The 22,247-nt window shown below is 33.4% G+C and overlaps 2 protein-coding genes across 2 annotated transcripts; both read left to right on the forward strand.

Annotated features, from left to right (window-relative positions):
• The first annotated feature begins 524 nt into the window (after positions 1-524).
• Positions 525-2,420, forward strand: LOC142615471 (putative F-box/LRR-repeat protein 8). The gene has a single exon (XM_075788208.1). The coding sequence runs from the start codon at positions 639-641 to the stop codon at positions 2,121-2,123; it is 1,485 nt and encodes a 494-aa protein (XP_075644323.1). The 5' UTR covers positions 525-638; the 3' UTR covers positions 2,124-2,420.
• Positions 2,421-17,102: 14,682 nt separating this feature from the next.
• LOC142615691 (ETHYLENE INSENSITIVE 3-like 1 protein) lies at positions 17,103-21,113 on the forward strand. The gene is made up of 2 exons (XM_075788451.1): positions 17,103-17,282; positions 18,626-21,113. The coding sequence occupies exon 2, from the start codon at positions 18,771-18,773 to the stop codon at positions 20,601-20,603; it is 1,833 nt and encodes a 610-aa protein (XP_075644566.1). The 5' UTR covers positions 17,103-17,282; positions 18,626-18,770; the 3' UTR covers positions 20,604-21,113.
• The last annotated feature ends 1,134 nt before the right edge of the window (positions 21,114-22,247 follow it).

Genomic DNA, 22,247 nt, shown 5'->3' on the forward strand with positions numbered 1-22,247 from the left:
CTAAATTTAGTGAATAAAATTTAGACAAAGATGGTAAGGTTTTTTCATCCACTCCTCGAAGCTCCAACTCAATTACAATTAATCAAAAATAAAATATAAATACTCAATTGGCCCACCCACTCCTTTGTTGTTCATGATATCAATTATTAATTTGACCAAAGACTAGCCATTCTCAGGTTGGAGGGTGAAATGATCAAGGACCAGATTTGCCATTTCCTTTTACTAATTGGTGCATTTACCATTTTAGTTCAGAAATCACTTATAAACACAGTCAAACTTGAAAATACTTTTTGCTAAACTAGATTAGCAATGCAAGTGGTGAAAATTAAATAATTTGAGAGGGAATATGACCCCACACTCTTAATCTCTGCCATCAATGAATAACCTTAACCTTTACCCCGTCTCTTCTTGTGTCTTGGGTAACCAAAACATTATGAGTGTGAGAGGTTCTTTTTGTCATGCGTATGACTAATATTATTAGTATATATGTTTGATGCTTGCTTTTGAGTACATCAATTAAAGTTGCTCCTTCTCTTTCCTTTTGTCTCTCTTTTTTGGGGCTAATCAAATTACATACTACAGTCTCCATATTTTACTGAGAAAGAAGAAGAGAGAGCAGTGCAGAGCAGAATTGGCATATGGGTCAAGCTTCTTCTTGCTGGGCTGACACAGCAAAGTGCATTAACAAATCTTATGATATCAGTGGCAATGGCAAAGATCTCACGCAAACACTACCAGACGAATGTCTAATACATGTGTTGGAAAAGTTGTGTTGCCATGACAGAAACACATGCTCTCTAGTGTGCAAGCGATGGCGGCTACTGGATTCTAAGTCCAGACATCGTCTCTCCTTGCATGCTCTCTCTGATATCTCCGCTTCTCTTCTCCAAGCATTGCTCTCTCGTTTCAGCTCTGTCTCCATTCTCTCCCTCAAGTGCTCACGCAAGCATCTCAGCATTGATAACCATGTCCTCTCTCTCATTCCCACACTGCTTCCTTCACTCAACAAACTCAAACTCAGAGGCTGTCTCGATGTATCCGATGATGGTCTCATCGCCTTTTCGCTCCACCACCCTCGTTTCCTCACAAAAGTGTCGTTTGCTTCTTGTGGGTTTGGTGTCAAGGGCCTCATTTCTCTGCTCTCTAATTGTCACTCTCTCCGAGACCTCACTCTCAAGCGTCTTCGCAAGCTGGACTCCCACAATGTCAACGCCCTCAATTTCAACCTATGTCAAATCCAAATCGAGCGTCTTTGTTTCAAGGATCTTCACAACACTCGCCTTTTCATCCCACTTCTCTTCTCCTCTAAGGCTTTGAAAACGCTGGTTGTGTGTAGAAGCTCAGGAAATTGGGACACAGTCCTTGAAACTAGCCTGCAAGGAAGGACAAGTAGCATTTTCGAGATCCAAATGGAGAATGTGCACATGGGTGATGCAGGTCTCTCCGCCATCTCTGCTTCTTGCCCTGACCTTCAACTTCTATACCTCAATCGAGCCCCGGATTGTACAGACAGTGGATTAAACGCCATTGCAAACTCGTGCAGGAAGCTTAAGAAGTTGCATATAGACCACGCAGGGAGTATTGGCGATGATGGGGTCTTGTCTATAGCTTCCAAGTGCTGCCAACTCCAAGAGTTGGTGCTGATGGGGCTTCCTGTAACGCTTGTGTCTCTGAATGTCCTCGCTTCAAGCTGCCCTTTACTTGAGAGAATGGCACTTTGCAACACAGAAACTATTGGGGATTCCGAGATGGCTTTCATTGCTTCAAAATTCTGTGCCTTGAAGAAGCTATGCATCAAGACTTGCCCCGTCTCTGATTCTGGGATTGAAGCTGTTGGGCAAGGGTGCCCCAAACTCGTGAAATTGAAGGTAAAGAGGTGTAGAGGGGTGACTCAGAAATGCGTTTCACGACTCAAGTTGCTCAGGACTTCTTTGGTGGTTTCGGTAGATGCTGTTTGGCCTAAGTCGTTTGATGAACAAGGAATGGTAGCAATGGTAAATGAAACTGAAACATTGCCAATGCCAAACACTAGGATGCACAGGAGTACGAGGACTGATGTTATTTGCAGCAGCAGAAGTGCTAGCTTGCTCAGCTCTAATTTATTTGGGAGAAGACCCAATTGAAGATATGTTCAAACTCATATACCATATATGATCAATACCAAACGTGCGTGTGCGTGTGTGTGTTTGTGTTTCTACTTTTTTCTGACTCTTTGGAGTTGTATTCATACTTGTCCCTATTCCTTGTAATCTACAATTTTGTTTGATCAAATTTGTGAATTTTCCCGTACATCTGTCAGAAACGAATTGTAACATTATGCTTCACAAGATGCTTCTGCGTTTTCCTTTCAATTACACATAGTTGCGATGCTCACTAGGATAATTACTATTGCTGTTATTGGTATTATTTGAAGTGTTTGCTACTTCACAACAACAGTTTGCACACAAAGGAATTTTATACTTGCAAAGAAAATTAATCCTTTATTAATCTTATCCCGATTGTGGTTTCTTGCAGGCTTAGTGACCAATCTTGTTAAAGCATTCTTTGCACTGCACAACTTGTGTACAAAGAGGAGTTTACTCTCTACTCTCAGATGGAATTGATTATCGACTTTTTGAGGCTCTTACAACCCCATAATTGCTATCCTTGACTAGTAATGAACACCAAACTTTGGTGATGTTAACTGCTGATTGTTTTCTCAAGGAACGTGGTTTAGAACGTGACGTTTTTGTTTTATTCTTTGTAGAACACTACTAAAAATCCATAGCTTGAGGTTTTCAATACAAGGTGCCCAACTGCCCATGCCCATCAATGATTTGGATTTCCGCGGCTTAACCCCTAAAAATTCCAACTCAAACAAGATTTAATAAAAAAAAATTAAAACAAAACCTAGAAAACCTTAATATACAATTATACACCATAAATTTCACAATCATAGAAATGCTAACAAAGATTCTAATCCATATGGTAAAAAATAAATGGAATATATAACAGAATTGAACATAATTAACCTGGTGTGGTGGGTTCAGTGCTCAAGCACTTTGTCCACCTCACCATAGCGCTTGAGTTCAAGTAGTGCAGAACTCATTAGCACTAGGGCCGCTGGCCAATGAGGTAATCTTGTGGTATATATTACCTAGTGGGATGTGATTTACCTCCATGATCCTACCTTTTTTATTTTAAAAAAACATAGCTTATTTATCAAATGATTCAAATTTTAATGTATTTGAAAATCTAATAAAGATAGTACACCAAGTGTTGAGGAGATAAATATCTTGGGGAGCTTTCTTGAGTAATTAATATAACATATAAAAATACACTTTAACTCAAAAGGTCTAAGCTCAATACGTATGTGTTCAATTATATTGTACTACTGTGTAACCCCGTATATATGAACAGATACATTTAAAACCAATCACAATTACATATATATAATTTAGAATCTAATTAGATCTAAACTCTTCTGTTTTTACATTCAATAATTTACTTGTTACAAAAATTAAAAGGATTAGATGGAACACATGCGCAAAATTGAACTCCAATTAAAATTCAATTTAGAATCTAATTGAATTTAGATTCTTTAATTTTTGCACTTAATAATTCACTTGACACACAAATTTAAAAATTAGATGAGATACACAGTGCAAAATTAAACTTCAATTTAGAATTTAATTGGATTTTCTCTTAGTTTTGGCTATTAATATATATATATATATATATATATATATATATATATATATGACTTATAAACTTGAATTGTTTTTAGTTATACAAAAAAAAAAAACTCATAAATATAAAATCATTCAAAAATTATATTTTTTATGGTTTACTTATATTGGACTCCTCGTTTTTTACACTAAATTAACTCATTTGATACAAAAATTAAAAAACTTAGATTAGATGGGACACATGGCACAAAATTAAACTCTAATTGAAATCCAATTTTTTCATTGAATTAACTCACTCAGCACAAAAATTTAAAACTTAGATTAGATGGGACACATGGTATAAAATTAGACTCTAATTTAATTTCAATTTAAAATCTAATTGGATTTTATTTCAGCTTTACCTATTATTATTATTATTATTATTATTATAGATTAACTACTCTTTCTTCTCATCATTATTCAATACTAGACTTATCACACTCATTTTGCATGTGCAATAATGTTCTTTTTTTTTTTTCTTCTTTTTTTTGGTTCAATGTTATAATGCTTAAAAGTGATTTATGAATAACTGTGTATTTTTTTTATTAAAAAAAAGAATGAGGTAAGATAACATTGAATAATGTTTAAAAATGAGATAGAGAATCGTAAGAAGTTGATACCCAATAGGACATTTGAATTTATTGATTGGGATAAGAATTGTCATAAGTAAAAAAAATTTGAGATTTGAATAAAAGAAATATGATATACGTTAGTGTGGATGGATAGAGATTTGTGATAACTGTTTAGAATTTGGATAATAAAAATTTTAGAATGTTTTAAAGAATTTGATTAAAAAAAAAAAAAAACCATAGAAATTTCAAGATAAGAATGAATAGTTATTACATGAGGTAGTGGGGTTTTTTTTTTTTTTTTAGAAGAAGAAGAAGAAGTAATTTTGTATTTTGTATTTTGTATTTTTCTATAAAGATAATTTAAGTATTTGAATTCAAATAGATAACAAATACAGATAGGAATTAGATATTTGAAGACAAATGTGTGGTGATAATAACGGTTTTTTTTTTCCTTTTGTACGTGAGATAGTATTACTGTTTTAACCATTTTTGCTTTTTTGTAGGAAAAAAATTAAACAAAAAAGTATGCTATTTCAGAATTTGTATGAAGATATTTTGGTACGCTAAAAATTGAAGACAAAACAAAGGAATCCTCTTATTAATAGTTGTCGATGCCATTTTTATATGAAATACCCAATAGTAGAAGAAGCCCAGCAATAAGGGAAATGGAAAGAAAAAGAAATAAGAATGGTAAAAGGTAGTAAACCCAATGGGTCAACATGGCAGGAATAGCAGCCAGCAGGCCTGTGGGAAGAATAAGAGATAAAGATGAAGTAAGTGGATTGAGGAAGCCCAAGAAAAGAGGTAGCAAGCCTAATGGGCTGACATGGCAAGAATAACAGCCAGTAGACCTATGGGGAAAATAAGAGGTAAAGGTGAAGTAGTGGGTCGAGAATGTCTAAGAAAAGAGGTAGCAATCCCAATGGGCCAACATGGCAGGAATAACAACCTGCAAGCCCATGGGAAGAATAAGAGGTAAAGATGAGGCAAATGGGTCGGGAAAGTCCAAGGAAAGAGGTAATAAGCTCAATGGGCCAACATGGCCAGTAGGCCCATGGAAAGGAAGAGGAATGGCAAGAATAGGAACTCAATGGGCTACACAGGCAGAGACCCTTATCTAGACAATGCCCATTCTACGGAGGGACGAGAAAAAGATAATGCAAGCCTAAAATCTCACTCATGCCTCACGCTGCAGAATACAAACTTTACCTAGTATGTGTGGTAGAAGAATACGGTGCAGGAGTGGCAGAAATTGTGTGGGAATGAAAGAAGACAAACCTAGATGGTAGTGGCACTCGCACAAGACCCACGACATCACTTACATGTACCCAGCCAATACATGGGAGGTGGGCCCTCGGTCAAGAGATTCAAGAGGTGTGATTTGACGGTGGGGAGAAAAGAGATCTATTATGGGGTTCTTGCCAAGACTCTTTTCCGGAAAATGCTTTGCTAGGATGGTATTTTCCCAAAAGGGGTAAACGCAGGCTAGCACCACTTGATGCGTGCTATAGGGGTAGGTATAGAGAGCCATCAACCCTTATCTGCTGAGGGGAGGCAAGGTAGTGAGAGAAACAAAACAAGAACTTTTTCTGAAAATGGTGAGTGGTGTGGCAAGCACCCTTTAACCAGAGGTAATGGTTGACGGGCAACCAACAGGTTAATGGGTAGTCCTGGAGAGATGCCTATAAGAGACCAAAAGTGGTTGGTACAGCTTAAGAGACAAAAGTGAGAAATCATATAAATTTAAGCAAGTATAAAAGGGATAGAGGTAATCATGAATGGACACAGAGGTAGAGTGGCAAGGGGTAGACGGAGAAAGAAAACACATAGAGGGAAAAGAAAAAAAAAAAAAAAAAACTTAATAAGAAAGAGAATAAAAAAATCAAGTGGTAAGATAGAGAAAGTTATGGTAGAAATAGGAGTAGGCATCAATAGATTGACTTTTCCCTCCCCTTGACATTCCCACTCTCTTGGAACCATAATCTGGAACATAAAACCATTTAGGTCCTCTTCCCAGCACAAGTAATTTCTATAACAAAAATCTACATTGAGGTTACCTGCGTTGGGGATTGGCTCCCTTTTTTGGACCTATTCTTGCCAAACAGCCCAACCCAAGGTTGTGGAGGACGAGGCTATTCCTATTGCATCATTAGACGTCCTGTGATAGTCCCCTTTTAGTTTATATTGACAATATTAATGTTATTGGTTTTGTTTTAGTATTACATGTCCTGTTGTAGTATTCCTATTTCCTTTATATTTTTTGTATTAGTTGTTTTACTTTAACTCTGTTTATTTTGCTTACAGTTTTAGTTGCCTACTATGACTTTTTAGCTATAATGCATTGTCGTAGCATATCTTTGCTGTTATATTTCTACTGTAACAGTTATCCAACCACGATTACGCCTTGCATTTAGTCTGCGATGCCCTTAATAGCTTGTCTCGACATTGGGTGAGCCCAACTCGAGCGCAAGCTTGCCTACGGTGCAACCCAAACTAGGTCAGTCCCAACTCCCTCACTTAAGACTCACAGGCCTTAGTACGGTAGAAGGGCCAAGGCCTAAACACGCAAAAGGCCCCCATAATAGTATAGATGGGACTTCACTCACACATGTAACCCAACACCAACCATACATCAAAATTTAAAAACATTAATCTCAGAATAATAAACCATAAAACAAATTAGCCAAACTTTGGTTGCAAAATGACCAATCAATCTCAAATTCTATATATATAGAAAGCAATATGTGAAATGAAAATCATTAAAACAAATCAAAGAATAAGGTTAGAGAGAAATTGAAATATGAGAGACAGAGAAAGAGATGACCCTTCATTCCCCTGATAGTGGATATAGAAAAGGGAAAAAATGCAATAGTGAAGCTAATTTCCCCAATGCAACTTCTAAAGCCCATTGATTATAAGACATACAAAGAGAGATCATTTCTAAATTTGAAAATATGGAGAGAGAAAAAAGATAAAAACTAGTATTCAGTGTTTACTCTTCAGCAATAAAGAGTGTAAGAAAGTAATTTCAGTAATTTGTTCAAGTTAAAACAAAAAAACAGCTTACCACGTAGGATTTATTATAAAAATGTTGTAGACATAACACTTCTCTTTTTTATATATATTTTTAATAAAGCATTAAATGCACCTTAATGAATGCCTTTAGAGAGCACTACAAATGAGTTAACAAAAGCACTTATAGCACTCATTAACAAAAACCTATTAAATAAGTGAGTTATTACCTAATTATAACGGTGGATTTAAGAAAATTAGTGAATTTGGGTAGGTTTGGCCAAACCTTACAATTACCACTTAATGTGAGATGTAAAAGTTAATAAGTTTAAAGATAAAAAGCTTAAAAATGATCCAAAAAAAAAAATTTACCCTAACTTTTAGTTCTCATCAAAGTGATACTTGTACGGTGCAATAACTAATAACTCGATCCAAATTTAAATTCTGCCACCCACATTGCTACCAAGCTTGTTGTTAGGCTTAAAAGCTATTTTTGTAGAGCATTCACATCAAGTGTGCTATGCCTAATGTCATTTTACTACATCAAAACCTACTTTATCAATTTTAGCACATCATTTTACAGTACGTTGTATATCAGGTATTTTATTTTAACATTATACTACATTATAAAAATATTTTTTTTTTTTTAAAAAACCCAGCTATTGTACTGTAGCAGTAAAAAATTGTACCATAGCAATTTTACAGTACAATTCTACTCGTACAAATTGTTAATTAATTTGAAACACCTCATGCTACAGTACAATTGTTGTTTAATAGATAATTAAAAAAAATTATTTAATTATACAGCATGCTATAGTACAATTCTATCAATACAATTGTACTGTAGCAAGTTTGCTAAAAATGCTAAGGGCCTATTTGGTAGAGGAGTTTGAGTAATGTTATTTGGGTGTTTTTGATATACATTTGGTTGAAATGTGTGTAAAATTGCTTAAAATGTGAAAATGTGTGTTAGAACCACACAACCAAATAGGGCCTAAAACGTTTAGCATATGAAACACCTTAAGAGAAAGAAACTTATAATATTGTAACTGCTCATAGTTATTTTGGCCGATTGATTTTCCAATATGCTAGTTTCAACGATTCTTGTTCTAACAAGAATACTCATGATCATGAAGCCTCTAAAGTCATTTTGGATGTTTACAAAGGCTAATCGTATTATTGTAGGCGCCTTTATTTGATTTAATAGAGTTGTACTTTGTAGGTTAAAAAAAAATAAAAAAAAAAACTAATTAATATATGGATCAAAATCTGGTTTAGCACCCCAAACTAAGAAGAAAACAGTGCGGGATGACGTAAAGTGGGAAAAATTATGCGGTAGTAAGTGCAAACAAACAAGTTATAAATTACAATAAGAAGTGAGAAACATCCGAAATATGAGTCAAGAGTGAAGACATGAGTCTGTAGGACTATGCGTGCACAAAGAGAGAAACGGCCAAAGCATAAAAGTCCATTATATCTCTTGTAACTTTTTCTCAGCGCACATCTGTAACTTGATCCAAAATATCGTCCATGTGCGTTGTCCATTTGAATTGGAAATGATAAGAGCTATAGAGAGAGGGAGAAAGAGACAGAGTGTGTGCCAAATGAAATGGTCCTTCTCTACCTCTTTTAACCTGGACTCTTGAGGTGACCCGTCCACCACACTTGCGACAATGTGGGTTCCTTATTGAACAAGCGTCAAGTTTACACAGGCCCTTCAAAATGGCCGCACTATTGTGGTGGCTTTTCGAACAACTAAGAGTTTTTTAAAAAAAATTAAATTGAAATTCAATAAGTCTAAATAGATAATAATAATTGAAAACACAGAAAAGACAACATTACAAGACTCTGGCATGTGCGCTATATATATATATATAGTATTTCTAAGTTATAAGGTAGGTTTTATAATGATTGCTTTTTCTTCTTCTTTTTTTTCATTAGATTGATATGTCAATTGGTATTTTTAAGTAGATGAGTATTGAATTATAAATCTCTTATTTATAAACAAAAAATTTTACAACTTGAGTTAATTGAAATCTACATACTTAATATTTCTAATTTCATCTTAACACTAGTTTCACCATGATAGTGACATGAAATTTTAAGCCTATTCCATAAATATTTATTAAAAAATCTACCAAAAGCGTTAGACTCTCATTCAGATTTCACTATTTACACAAGTTTTTATGTTATCATTATTGTTACTATTTTTTTTTAATAATTCTCTTTCAAGTTAAAAGTCTTATACCATTCATATTTGGTATTCTAATTTTTGACTAAATTGCCCTTTTAACAAATCACTTTTTTCCCTATTTTAACTACAGACTTTACATCCCATATTCCATTAATGCGTCTTATTAAAATAATCTCTTTTTTTTCTCATTGACAAAAACATCAGAGAGAACCCGAACCACTCATCCCCCATGACTCCACCGCCACCACAACCTTAAAATCAAATCAAATTCACTACCGTCATGTTAGGCCCTGTTTGGTGAGTGAGTTCTTACTAACATTTTCGTATTTTAAATAACCTTACACACTTTTTTACATACTTTTTCACCCCCACGTATATCAAAAACACTCAAATAACATAACTCAAACTCCTCTCCCAAACACCTCCTTAGAAATTGACAACCACCTCCTCACTTTTCTTTCTCTTTGATACACACCTAAACCCACCTCACAAACCTGCAACTGCTAGCTATGGTGCAAATCATCATAACCCAACCGATATATACACCCAAAAACCAATCCTACATATGGTCGCCCTGACCAAAAATCAAACCCATCACCACCCGAAAAGGTAAACCCACACCACAAACAACATCATTGAACTATTTATGTCGTCAACATGGGAAGACAAAACCACAATGTTGACCTAACAATGTCGACCCATTACCACCAACCAACACCAATTCACGAGAGAGAGAATAAAAACGCAAAAATAATCAATACAAAAATGATATAGTGCACTTTTAAAATTGAAGTATATTGTAGCGTTTTGTAAAAATTTAAACAATAATAAAGAACCAAAGGTACAAGTTATTTTGAAATATTTTATGTACAGTAATCTCAATTATCAATTATGACTTTTTTTAAGAGTTGTAAAGGAACTAATGTAAATGTTCTTATGCAACAAAAATCGGCAACATTGAATGAACTTCATGGAAGTTTTTTTTTTTTTTTTTTTTTTGGTGGTTTAATACAAGATAAGGAGATTATATCAGATTTCAGAGTTATAGTTAGCATCGGACTGCAATGGAAGTTGTATTGTTATGTACTTATGTTGTTAGGTAGTATGATTTGAAGATTTAGTTTTAGGTCATACATAACAACCTTTGCATATGTATTGTGGAATTGACTTGAAGAAGCTAAAATGTACCACCCAAATTTTAAATCTCAATACACCAAAACATCAATCCATCCCTAAAAGAACTGACAAATAATATCCTAATATCTCTAAGAACTAAAAATATATATAACTAATTAACTAATTCATCTAAACTCCTCAAGATTGAGAAAAAAAAATGTCCCCAAAATAACTTTGTGCTATAAATCTTAACGATAGTCCACTCGAAAGCAAGAATGTCGTATTCTAACAATCTTTTATGACTACAAACTCGAGAAACCAATTTTAAAATAATGAAATCATATAATAAGTCATACACCATTAAACGAGACAAAAAAGTTAAGTCAATAGAATGAAACATAAACAATAAAATTGTGATGAAGGAATTATCAATATAAATAAGTTGCATTAATCCTAAAACATCATTGTGTGATGGTAGTTCAAGCAATAAATAATAGACTAAGTAGATCTCAAACAAGCATAAACAAAAATAAAATAAAACAACGACCTGTTGAGTGATCAAGGTTTGCATAGATTTACATTATAAGACTATTTTGTTATGTTGGTCTATATTATAGTTCAAATTAAATATTTTAAATTGAAATGTATATTTATTGCCACGTATTTAAAATATCAAATAACATGATATTCTATATAAGATAAATACATATTATCTTAAATATGAAAAATACTTTCTCAACTTTACTTCCTATTCACAAATGTTATGAGGTCATAATTTTTTTTTTTTTTTTTTAAGAAACAAACACCGTAAGCATAAGGGTATGTTTGGTTGGGGTAAAAATAGGGAGGATGAAAAATAAGAAGAAGAAAATAAGATGAAAAATAATATTTTTCACTGTTTGGTTGAGAGAGAGAGGAGGAGAGAAAAATGGTGGGGGGCCACCATTTTTCTCTCCTCCCCCTTCAAAATACAATCTCTCTAAATTGGAAAGAAAAGTAAGAAAAATATTTGAACAAAACTGCCCCACCTCTAATTAATGTTTCTGGCTCTTTTTTTTTTTTTTTTTTTCTTTTGACTTTTCCAGTTTTGTTTGTAACGTTGGCTTGCTCTTTTTTTCTTTTTTTTTTTGTAACGTTGGCTTTTTGTTTTTTTGTTTTTTTTTTCTTTTTTGGTTTTGTCAAGGGGTGGGCTCTTCTTGTTTTCCTTCTTTTTTTTTTTTCTTAATTTTTTTTATTATTTAAAAAAAAACTTTTGGATGATTTTTTTATGTTATTTTTGGAAATGTCTACGTTCATCTATACACAATTTTTTTTAAAAGTATAATGTATTACTTTTTGTTTTATTTAAGAGGGACATAATGGTAAATTTATACAAACTTTATTTTCAACCAAACCAAAAAGTTTTCTATCCATCTACTTTTCCATCCTTTCAACCAAACACAAATGAGGAAAACTAAAAACTCTTTTATCCTCCCACTTTTTTATCCTTCTTCTATTTTCTATCCTCTCACTTTTCCATCCTTCCAATCAAACAGACTCTAAGAGAAAGAAAAAAAGATTTTAACATAAATATACACCACAAAATTACATTAAGTCAGGCATAATAATTAACTACCTCGTTCGAAAGTCTAATTTCTTTCTTTTCTTTTTTTTCTTTTTTTGCTGGTGCCTACTAGAAGTTTTCTATTAATAGACATGAAGATGATGTGATCATTTATATAACATTTGCAAAAGTCAATACGTATTGATTTCTATCGGTGAGCAATGGAGAGAGAATATGAGCTCCATGTACATTACAAAGTGTCAAATAAAAAAAGATTTAAAACTTTTTGGAGGTCCTTTATATTTAATTAAAAAATCCAGTGAAGGGTCAAATCCGAAAACAAAAGAAGGAAAGAAAGAATATTTTCATCGATTTATTTTATTTTATTGTGTAAAAATATAGTTTTTTTTTTAACCGTAAAAATTTTACCTTGAGAAGATGTTTTAAAAATTTCCTTTTTTAGATGATTAAAAAAAAAGGGAATTCCATTAAAATTTAAAAAAAAAAAAAAAAAACTAAAATCCTAGTATTTCTTTCTAGGATGTCTTTCTAGAAGCTGTTTAAAAAAATAAATAAATAAAGAAGAGATAAAGAGAAAGAGAAAGAAAAAGAAAAAGAGTAAGAGTAGCTAGGCATTTGGTGCTGGTCCATTATCATGTGCTTGCCAATGCGAAAGCCCCATGTACCAAGTTACGCGTCAATTTGGCTCAAAAGCAATGAAAAGGAAGATGCTATTGCTATTCCCCACGTGCTTAGAACAATTTTCGGTAAAGGGCAACCAAATTCGAAGCATTCCCTTCCCTTCACAAAGTAAGGAAATTAATTAGGTATCAACGAATAACTATAAATTTTAATGGTCAATCATATTTTCACACTCTATTACCAATCGATATTATCCTATATGACAAATTGTTAAGTGTGATGTACATCATGTACTTATAAGTTATTAAATATCTTCTCAAAAAAAATTACTAAATAAAGTAATTCACGTGTGAATTATAAAGATTTGGATATAAGTCGTGTCATTAATCTAAAAAATTAATAAAAAATATATATGATAATTGTTTAATTAATAAGTAATAATAAATCAATTTTAAATTGTAGAGGTATTAGAAAGAAAAAAAAAAGTTGCCTAATTCAATTAGAATTTTTTTAATCCAAAAACAGTTAACCTTTTTTTAAAAGCTAAAAAGATAGTGAGCTTAATTTGTTTTAAATTAACATAGTTTAGAACTATTTGTAACTCTAAAACTATAATAATGGGGCATAAATATGAGATTTTAAAAAACTCATATGACAACATTAGTAGAAGTTAACTAAAAAGAAGTTAACTAAAAATTGAAGGTTTTCAATTTATATTCTACTAGCCAATAACCAATTCAATGGATTGAAAAGTTCAACTAAAAAACAATATATAAATTAATAAGTATTAGTAAATAAAAAGTCATTTAGAGAATTTGTAAAAAAAATACATAATTTAATTAAAACTTTTTTTTAGAGAAAATCAAAACTAAAGTCAAATACTCCTGAAAGTGAAGGCCTACACATATTTTTATCACTTCCAAGTTGTATGCCCTAGAATCTCTATTGGGGAATAACTCAATAACTAAAGGAATGAGAATGGGTGAAATGAAATCCATGGAATGTCAAAATAGCAGCGGTATTATCAACCCAAAAAAGGTAGAAACATTTCTCAGTTTTTGAGATACTTTTCCCTCTAATTTGCTACTAATTTTAGTATCGAATGATCTTCGCCATTAGCAATCTGACAAGCCAATATTTCTTATAGATGTTCTTAGACCAAGTCTAACCCTCGATCAACTACCTCATCAACTTACAATAACAGATCATTTCCATATCACATGCACTCAAGATATTGGGAAATTAAGCTCAAGATTTGAACTAATCTTGATCAAGAATTCTCCTTGTTGATATTATGTTACATGTCAATGAATCTATCACATGGTCAAAAAATCAAGCATAATTGTGAGTTATGTTAACTAATGGGATGTGAATAAAAAAGGAAAAATTTTCATATATATTAATTATTAGATTGAAACTATATTTTTGAAGTAATTTGGGGAATATCTTTATAATCATATTTTATGAACATGATTCCATCACTTAAACTTGATTGAATTATAGGTAAAATCATGTTTCAAAAACATGATTTCAACACTTGTACTCATGTTTTCAAAACATTATTTCATAAAATTTTGAAATTCTCAATTACTATTTCAAAATAATGTCAATTTAGGTAATAATTATCAAAAAAAAATTTAATTTTCTAATAAAGAAAGTTTGTCATCTATCCAATATTTCTTTTTATTTTTTGGTAAAAAGAGAAATTTATTTATTATTGCTAAGGAGCACTATTACAAGTATTGTTCATGAGGCACTTGCTAAGTGCCTAATTGTAAAATATCGCATATATTTTTTTCATATGCAAGAGTTGAAAATTCGTTTGTCTAATTGTCTTATATTTCTATATTGCAGCATTCACTCACTAAAATAGTTTCTCAAAAACCTTCTTTTTATGTTTTATTGAAGTCTCAAAAAATAAACCTACAAAAAAATACATGAAATCTCAGCCAGAAAAGGAGAAAAAAAAATCTGAGAATACTTTTTAAATGCTCCTTTCTGTGTTGATAAAAGAGTCACGAGGGCTGCAACTCTCCCGTGATTAGGACAATAAATACAACTCCCATCTGATACTTTTCACAACACAACTTCAAAATCAATTGCTTCTCAAAAAAAAAACTTCAATATCAATTAATTAATTTCATAATCTCAGAAACAACCAAACAATATCTTGGATAGAAACTTGGGAATTGAATAGTTATTAGAAAGGGCATTTTAGGAAAACTAGAATTCCCATAACCAACAAATAAAATACTAATTGAACTCATTTCACGAAACGATGCATCCTTTCAGGGCACTTAATAAATTAATTGCCCTCACCTCACCAATTCTTGTACACAAACCCACAGACCTGTCCATGATAATCAAGTGCAACTTTCTTGATCAATGGCTGTCATTCCTCTAAGTGTACATTTGGTATATGTTATTTTCCAACGAGTTTTAGTTAGCTCAATAGATAATGATTCTTACCGTGAAATATAATATTTGAGATTTGAATTCCGCCTATCTCAAAAATTGATTAGCGTTTTGGTTTAGTGAAAAAGAATAATATTTATGAAGTGAATGACATAAGTTAAAATTTTATCGTATCTATAAAAAATAATTATGAGCAAATTTCATTTATATACCTTGATGTTTGAGCTAATGTTAACCAAGTTCAAGAATTTTAAAAACTAACCAATTTAGTTCTTAAAGCCAACTTTTTTTTTAGAAGAATTCCCTAAAGCCAACTTAGTCACCTAAGACAGTTGAGAAAATTACTAACTATCCTAACAATTTTTAGGGACTAAGTTGGCTTTAAAGACAAAATTGGTAATTTTTTAAAATCTTGAACCTAGTTGGCATTAGCCTAAATTTCAAGGTATATTAATGGAATTTACCTAAAAAATTATTAATTAAACTGTGCTTCAAAATATTATACAACAGAACTGTAATCCTTTTGACATGTTCACAAATATTTTTAATTACATTTTTTTTCACACAAAGAATTATTTATAAATAAAAGGTGATATTATGTAGTTTGTTTTTCATGAGATAATAACTAAATAAATAGATCATTTTTGTAATTAGACTAGAATAAAACTTGTAAAGTTTCTTATTGTTGAATAAGTGATTTAAGTTTGAATCCCCTTATATGAAATTGATTGATGTCTTAGCCTAATAGTAAGAACAATCGTCATGGAGCAAAAAATATAAATTTAAATCTTATCCTAACTTTATATGTATGTAAACTTAGAATTTGTTGAGTGTCCAAAAAAATAAATGTTAAAAAATACTAAATTTTATTAAATTGATAAAAAAAAATTCTATTTTTTAAATATACTATTCCAATAGCTTGAACTATTTTCCCCTTAAACTCCCAATTACTAATGCCTAAGGAGGTACCAATTTACCTAAAGTTTGGGTTGTGATATAAATTTTCTCTCATATTTTTTTATATATATATACACACTTTTTAGTATTTCAATGATATATGGTTATACAAATCCAAACTGATCGTGTATCCATTTATTATTATTATTTTTTTTGGTCGAAATTGTGTCTGGTTTTCCATCTATATACAAATACCAAATAGGAGGTATATGTCATTAAAGTGCTCACCTTATAAAATAGGAAGTACAAATTCAAAGCGATTATATGTTTAATTATTATCTATCAATACCAAAAAAAAATGTGACATAAAAGTTAATGGCATTATAACTTTGTCTACCAAAGGGAACACAAAACCTTTTGTCTTTCTTTTGTTTCAGCCAAATTTATTAAACGTGCATGTTATACAAACATGAGATGGTGACCAAGTGAGATCTTCATGCCACGTGTGGGAATCTTAACTCTTAAAAACAATTACAAGTGAGGTTTGTTTTACACACTTTGTCATAACTAGTACACATTTTCAACTGATTATTAGATTAATTTTTACAAGTATTAATATTATATCAATTTTCAAAAATATTAGTGGTAATTTATGTGTAAGTGGTGTAAACCAATCATATATCAATAAAGAATAATGCTAAAATTAAAAAAAGTGTACAATTTATTATGCTCTTAACATTATTAATAGATAAATATGCAAGTGATGTGCAAGAACGTGTGACCTTAAAAAGAACTGATAAAGAAAGACAGAACATTAAAAAAGAGAATCCCAAAACAGTAAATTACACTATAAAAATAAATAAATCCCAACATGAAACGCCGCAACGCAAAGCAACGCTAGCACACGGCTTCACCGCGGTTAAAACGTAACCTGACCATGGTTAAATTTAATGTGACACTCACTACAAAGTTACTTACTGTTCCCAGACACACACTCTCTCTCTCTCTCATATATTTCAGACCCACCACCCTTTCTCTCTCTTCATTTTGTGCATAAGAGAGAAACCAAACCAAACCAAAACTCTCTCTCTCTCTCTCTCTCTCTCTCTCTGTATGTCTCTTCTGCTTTGTGACAGAGCATCAAGCAGCTTCAGTTTGGCCTCAGCTTCACAGTACCATTACAGGTAACATTTACTTCAAACTCCTTCTCAGTTCTGCTACTAACTGTTTATATTTGTGTCCAACTTTTTAGTTTACACTGCATGTGAACACAGAAAATAGTAAAAAGTACTTCTATTTTTTCAGTTTGAGTTTTTTTGTTTCTGAATTTGATAAAAGTCTTTGGTTTTCACACTCTTGTTCCAAATTCCTCGGACGTAGGTTGTCGTTTCAGGTGCTGGTCTACTGTTTATATTTCAGTTTCGTGTTCTGTTTTTTTCATTACTATCTATTTTCAGTTTTTTTTTTTTTTTTTGTGTGTGTGTTATTTTTTTGAACTGGATCTATAGAAAAGAGGAAGAGAAGAGGCGGCTAGTGATATATGAACCTTTCGTGTGTTCAAAACCCATAATTTTTGGAGCCATCTATTTACTGTTCAGGTTTTTGTTGACTATGATATCAATTTTTGTTATTTTTAAATGAGTATTGTGTGTTAAGAAATCATAATAAAAAGGAAAAGCTGCATTTTTTTTGCTTGGGGTATGAGAAAACTGGCTGGAAGTTTTATTTAGAAGCTAAAAAAGAGGGTATGTGGTATGTGGCGTAGTTTAGACGGTGAAATCTGAAATCTGAGTCTTAGTGTTAGAGATATTTGCTTTGGGAACCAACAAGATCTGAGGGCTGTTAGTTTATTTATTTATTTGTTTTGGACTCTGGCTTCCATAGTATCTTTTAGGGGATTTGGTTGTAATGGTTTTTATGGAAGTTACATAATCGTTTATCAGGATATGACCAATTTTTTGCTTAGTTTGTAGCTTAATTTTGTTTCTATAATCGAGGAATCCCGTAAATTAGTACAAAAATGAAAATTTTCCTTTAAAACCAGCTCCGCAGTGTGGTAATTAAATGATCATCCACTTGTTTTCTTTTCTATTTTTTTCATCCGCTTGTTTTCTTAATTACATGTTTAAATCACTTGATGAGACATGCAATTTAATTACACGTGGATCGTCATCTAATCGGCACGTAATAGGTCGAGGAGGTTCCTATAAACAGAGGAAAACTTTGTCCTATGAGTAATGAGCCTCTTTTTCACACCCAACCGACCCAGAAAAAGAGCCTTGGTGTGTGTTTGTATTGGTGCTTATTGGTTACTCCTGCTATTCGTTTTCATACTATTTAAGTATGTATTTTTATCATTTGAATAGATTCTTATTTTTGCTATACTTTAGTTTTTATACTTGCGGATAGTATAAGATTTTGTGCTTTTTTTATTTACAATTAACACAGTTGTTGCCAACTAAGTGCTCCTGATGTGTACTAGATGGTATCATGGTTCACACTGACTCTGGTTTGTTATTTGATTTAGGCATTTTACAAAGATTTTGATCAGATTTCAACGATTTTACCGGGTTCAATTCTGGAAAGCCTGATAATTTCAAGCAAAATTTTGCGTTCAAAGTTCATATATTGATTAGAGATTCAGAGTGGTTGACCTTGGTCCAAAGAGCTGAATGGGGATCTTTGAAGAAATGGGTTTTTGTCCCAATCTTGAATTTCTTTCAGGTTCTCTTGGGGAAGGAGAGGGAGTTCCTGAGCATGAACAAGGGACAGGAGCAGAGGATGATTATAGTGATGAAGAGATGGATGTTGATGAGCTTGAGAGGAGGATGTGGAGAGATCGAATGCTATTGAGACGACTCAAAGAGCAGAATAAGGGAAAGGAAGGGGCTGACAGTGCAAAGCAGCGCCAATCTCAGGAGCAAGCCCGAAGGAAGAAGATGTCTCGGTCGCAAGATGCTATCCTGAAGTATATGCTGAAAATGATGGAGGTTTGTAAAGCTCAAGGATTTGTTTATGGGATTATTCCTGAAAAGGGCAAGCCAGTGAGTGGAGCCTCAGACAATCTGAGGGCATGGTGGAAGGAAAAGGTAAGGTTTGATCGTAATGGTCCCGCTGCAATTGCCAAGTATCAGGCAGATCATTCAATCCCTGTGAAGAATGAAGACTGCAGTGCAATGGCATCCACCCCTCACACCTTGCAGGAGCTCCAGGACACAACTCTTGGATCACTTTTGTCAGCTCTGATGCAGCACTGTGATCCCCCTCAGAGGCGTTTCCCCTTGGAGAAGGGTGTTGCCCCACCATGGTGGCCAACTGGGAATGAGGACTGGTGGCCACAATTGGGTTTGCCTAAGGATCAGGGGCCTCCTCCATACAAGAAGCCTCATGATCTGAAGAAGGCTTGGAAGGTGAGTGTTCTCACAGCCGTTATCAAGCACATGTCCCCTGACATTGCCAAGATCCGCAAGCTTGTTCGTCAGTCAAAATGCTTGCAGGACAAGATGACTGCCAAGGAGAGTGCCACTTGGCTGGCCATTATAAATCAGGAGGAGGTGCTGGCTCAGATTTTGTACCCTGATAAATGTCCACCTTTGTCAGCTGCTGGGAGCGGGTGTTTGGCCATCTGTGATTCTAGTGATTATGATGTTGAAGGAGTGGGTGATGAACTGAATGTTGATGTAGAGGATTGCAAGCCCCATGATGTCAATTTCTACAAGATGGGCACCGCTGGACCAAGAGATAGGCTTCTTATCCCACCAGTGGATCCTCAAATTAAGGGAGAGCTCATTGAAATTAGCTCATCAGATTTCATTCCAAAGAGGAAGCAGCTGCCTGATGAGCAACAGTCATTGATGGATCAAAAGATGTATACTTGTGAGTTCCCTCAATGCCCATATAATGCTTACCGCCTTGGTTTTCTTGACAGGAATTCGAGAAACAATCACCAAATGATTTGTCCACACCGAAACAATCCTTCACAAGTATTTGGAATGTCAAACTTTCAAATCAATGATGACAAACCAGCAGCCTTCTCTCTACCCTATACTCAACCTAAGCCAGCTACTCCACCAGTGAACCAGAGTCCACTTAATGTTTCAAGACTAGGACTTCCTGAAGATGGGCAGAAAATGATATCTGAGCTAATGTCATTCTATGATACCAATCTTCAGCGTGACAAAAGCTTGTGTCCTGGGAACGTCCATGATACCAATCTTCAGCAGCAGCAGCAAAAGTTTCAACTTCAGGTGGATGATGGCTATTACAGTCAGGGGGTTGTTATGGGAGGCAACATGTGTGAAGACACTAGCATGCCTATGCAACATGGTGTGTTTCCAACAACAGAAGTTCAGTTTGGTCAGTGCAAGCCATTTGATCCTCCATTTGATAGCAATTCCAACGATAATCTCACTGAATTCAGATTCAGCTCTCCATTTAACCTTGCACCCATTGACTATACGGTAGACTCGTTGCCAAAGCAAGATGTCTCCCCGTGGTACCTCTGAAGAAAACGGCATAACTTTTATCTTCCGGCTTTCTTTGGTTGACAGCGCTCATATAAAGGGGAAGGCTGTATGTTGAAGTGCGGAAAGTCATCTGTACAAAGTTCCGTGTTGGATGGATGAAGGTTCTTCCTCTTTAAACCTAGTTACTTAATATATATATATATAAGCTTGTTTTATTAGATGTTTTAAGTCCACATGAACTTGGGTTAATTCTGCTAGTCTAGGGCATCTTTCAGTGCAGAATTGAAGAAGGCCAATAAAGAACTGTGAAGGACCAAGCCAATATTCAGTGCTGCTATGAAGTAGCTTAGAAGCATGAGCATCTTCTTGTTGCATAACTGAGATGTCCATGTTAGATAATATATACACACATACATCTTTATAAATGCTGTTAGTTGTTACATTTCTTAACCTGCATTTTGCCTGTGTTGGGCATACTGCACATGTATGGTGATGTACTCTTACGTCTTGTTTCCTATATATCTAAAGAAGAAATGACTTTTATTCTAATTCAGCGTCTGCTTGCATAAACATGCTCATCATGAGCAGTCAGCTTTTGAAATATCAACTTAGAAAGGGTAGTAGAAAACAAGAAATTGAAGTGTGAGAAAACAATTAGTCACTTTCTAATACATGTATAGAATAATTGGGGTGAATTTGAACATTGAATGTCTTCGTTAGAAACATTATCAACAATTAGTACCTAGATAATTTTGTTAGAAACATTGTCAACAATTAGTACCTAGATAATTTTTTTACAAACAGTGTAGGTGACAAGTTTTCAATGGTAAACAATAAAATGATGCTACTTGTGGACTTCGGTGAAAGTTAATGACAATATGGTGGACTTAGTAATTGTGAAAATTATTGTTGAAATTGACGTGTGTACTCCTCCATTTGGCTGGCTACTTGACCGGGTTCAAAGATAATGTTGAAATTTAGTACCCCATGTCAATTTGTCACGTTCCTGGGGCTGAAAGGTCCAAGTACTGAATTGTCCCCTTTTTAATGGCCATCAAAATATAATAAATTGTGTGATAGAGAGAAGGTGACATAGACTGAGACACCCCTGACCTGACCGCCATTCAAGGCTTCTCGAGATTACAATTTTCTTCACATGCCGCCTCAACTGGTGGTGGTGGTGGTGGTGGAAACAGCACCCATTCTGGGCTGTAGGGTAAGGGGAACATGACCAGAGTAACATCCTAAAATTATAAAAATTTGTACTGTTTCCTAAAATTACCAAAATAGGTTAAATGATTTTTTACATTACAGGAATAAATGAAATTTTCAATTTTAATTGAAGAATATGAAGCTAGAGCTTTTGTCACTTTTTCCTATATGAATGTAGATTGGCACAGACCCAGTACTTTTGTTGTATAAAAATAAAAGATCTATTGACTTAAGTTTAAATCTATTTCTGTAATTACGAGAAAATTTATAAATTTTGAAGTAAAATCCTCAAATTATATATATATATATATATATATATATATATATATATATATATTGAGAAATCTCAGATTATATATTAATTAAAACAAGCCTACTTTTTAACTTTTGCTTTCCCCCCCCCCCCCCCCCCCCGCCCGCCGCCGCGAGGAGCACAAGCAATTTTTTTTTTCTTTTTTCCTGGTAGTGGTG

Source organism: Castanea sativa, chromosome 11 (assembly GCF_040712315.1).
Source record: "Castanea sativa cultivar Marrone di Chiusa Pesio chromosome 11, ASM4071231v1".
Taxonomy (NCBI): domain Eukaryota; kingdom Viridiplantae; phylum Streptophyta; class Magnoliopsida; order Fagales; family Fagaceae; genus Castanea; species Castanea sativa.

Coding starts and splice junctions, on each gene's coding strand:
- LOC142615471 (XM_075788208.1), top strand. CDS start 639: ATGGGTCAAGCTTCTTCTTGCTGGGCTGACACAGCAAAGTGCATTAAC.
- LOC142615691 (XM_075788451.1), top strand. CDS start 18,771: ATGGGGATCTTTGAAGAAATGGGTTTTTGTCCCAATCTTGAATTTCTT.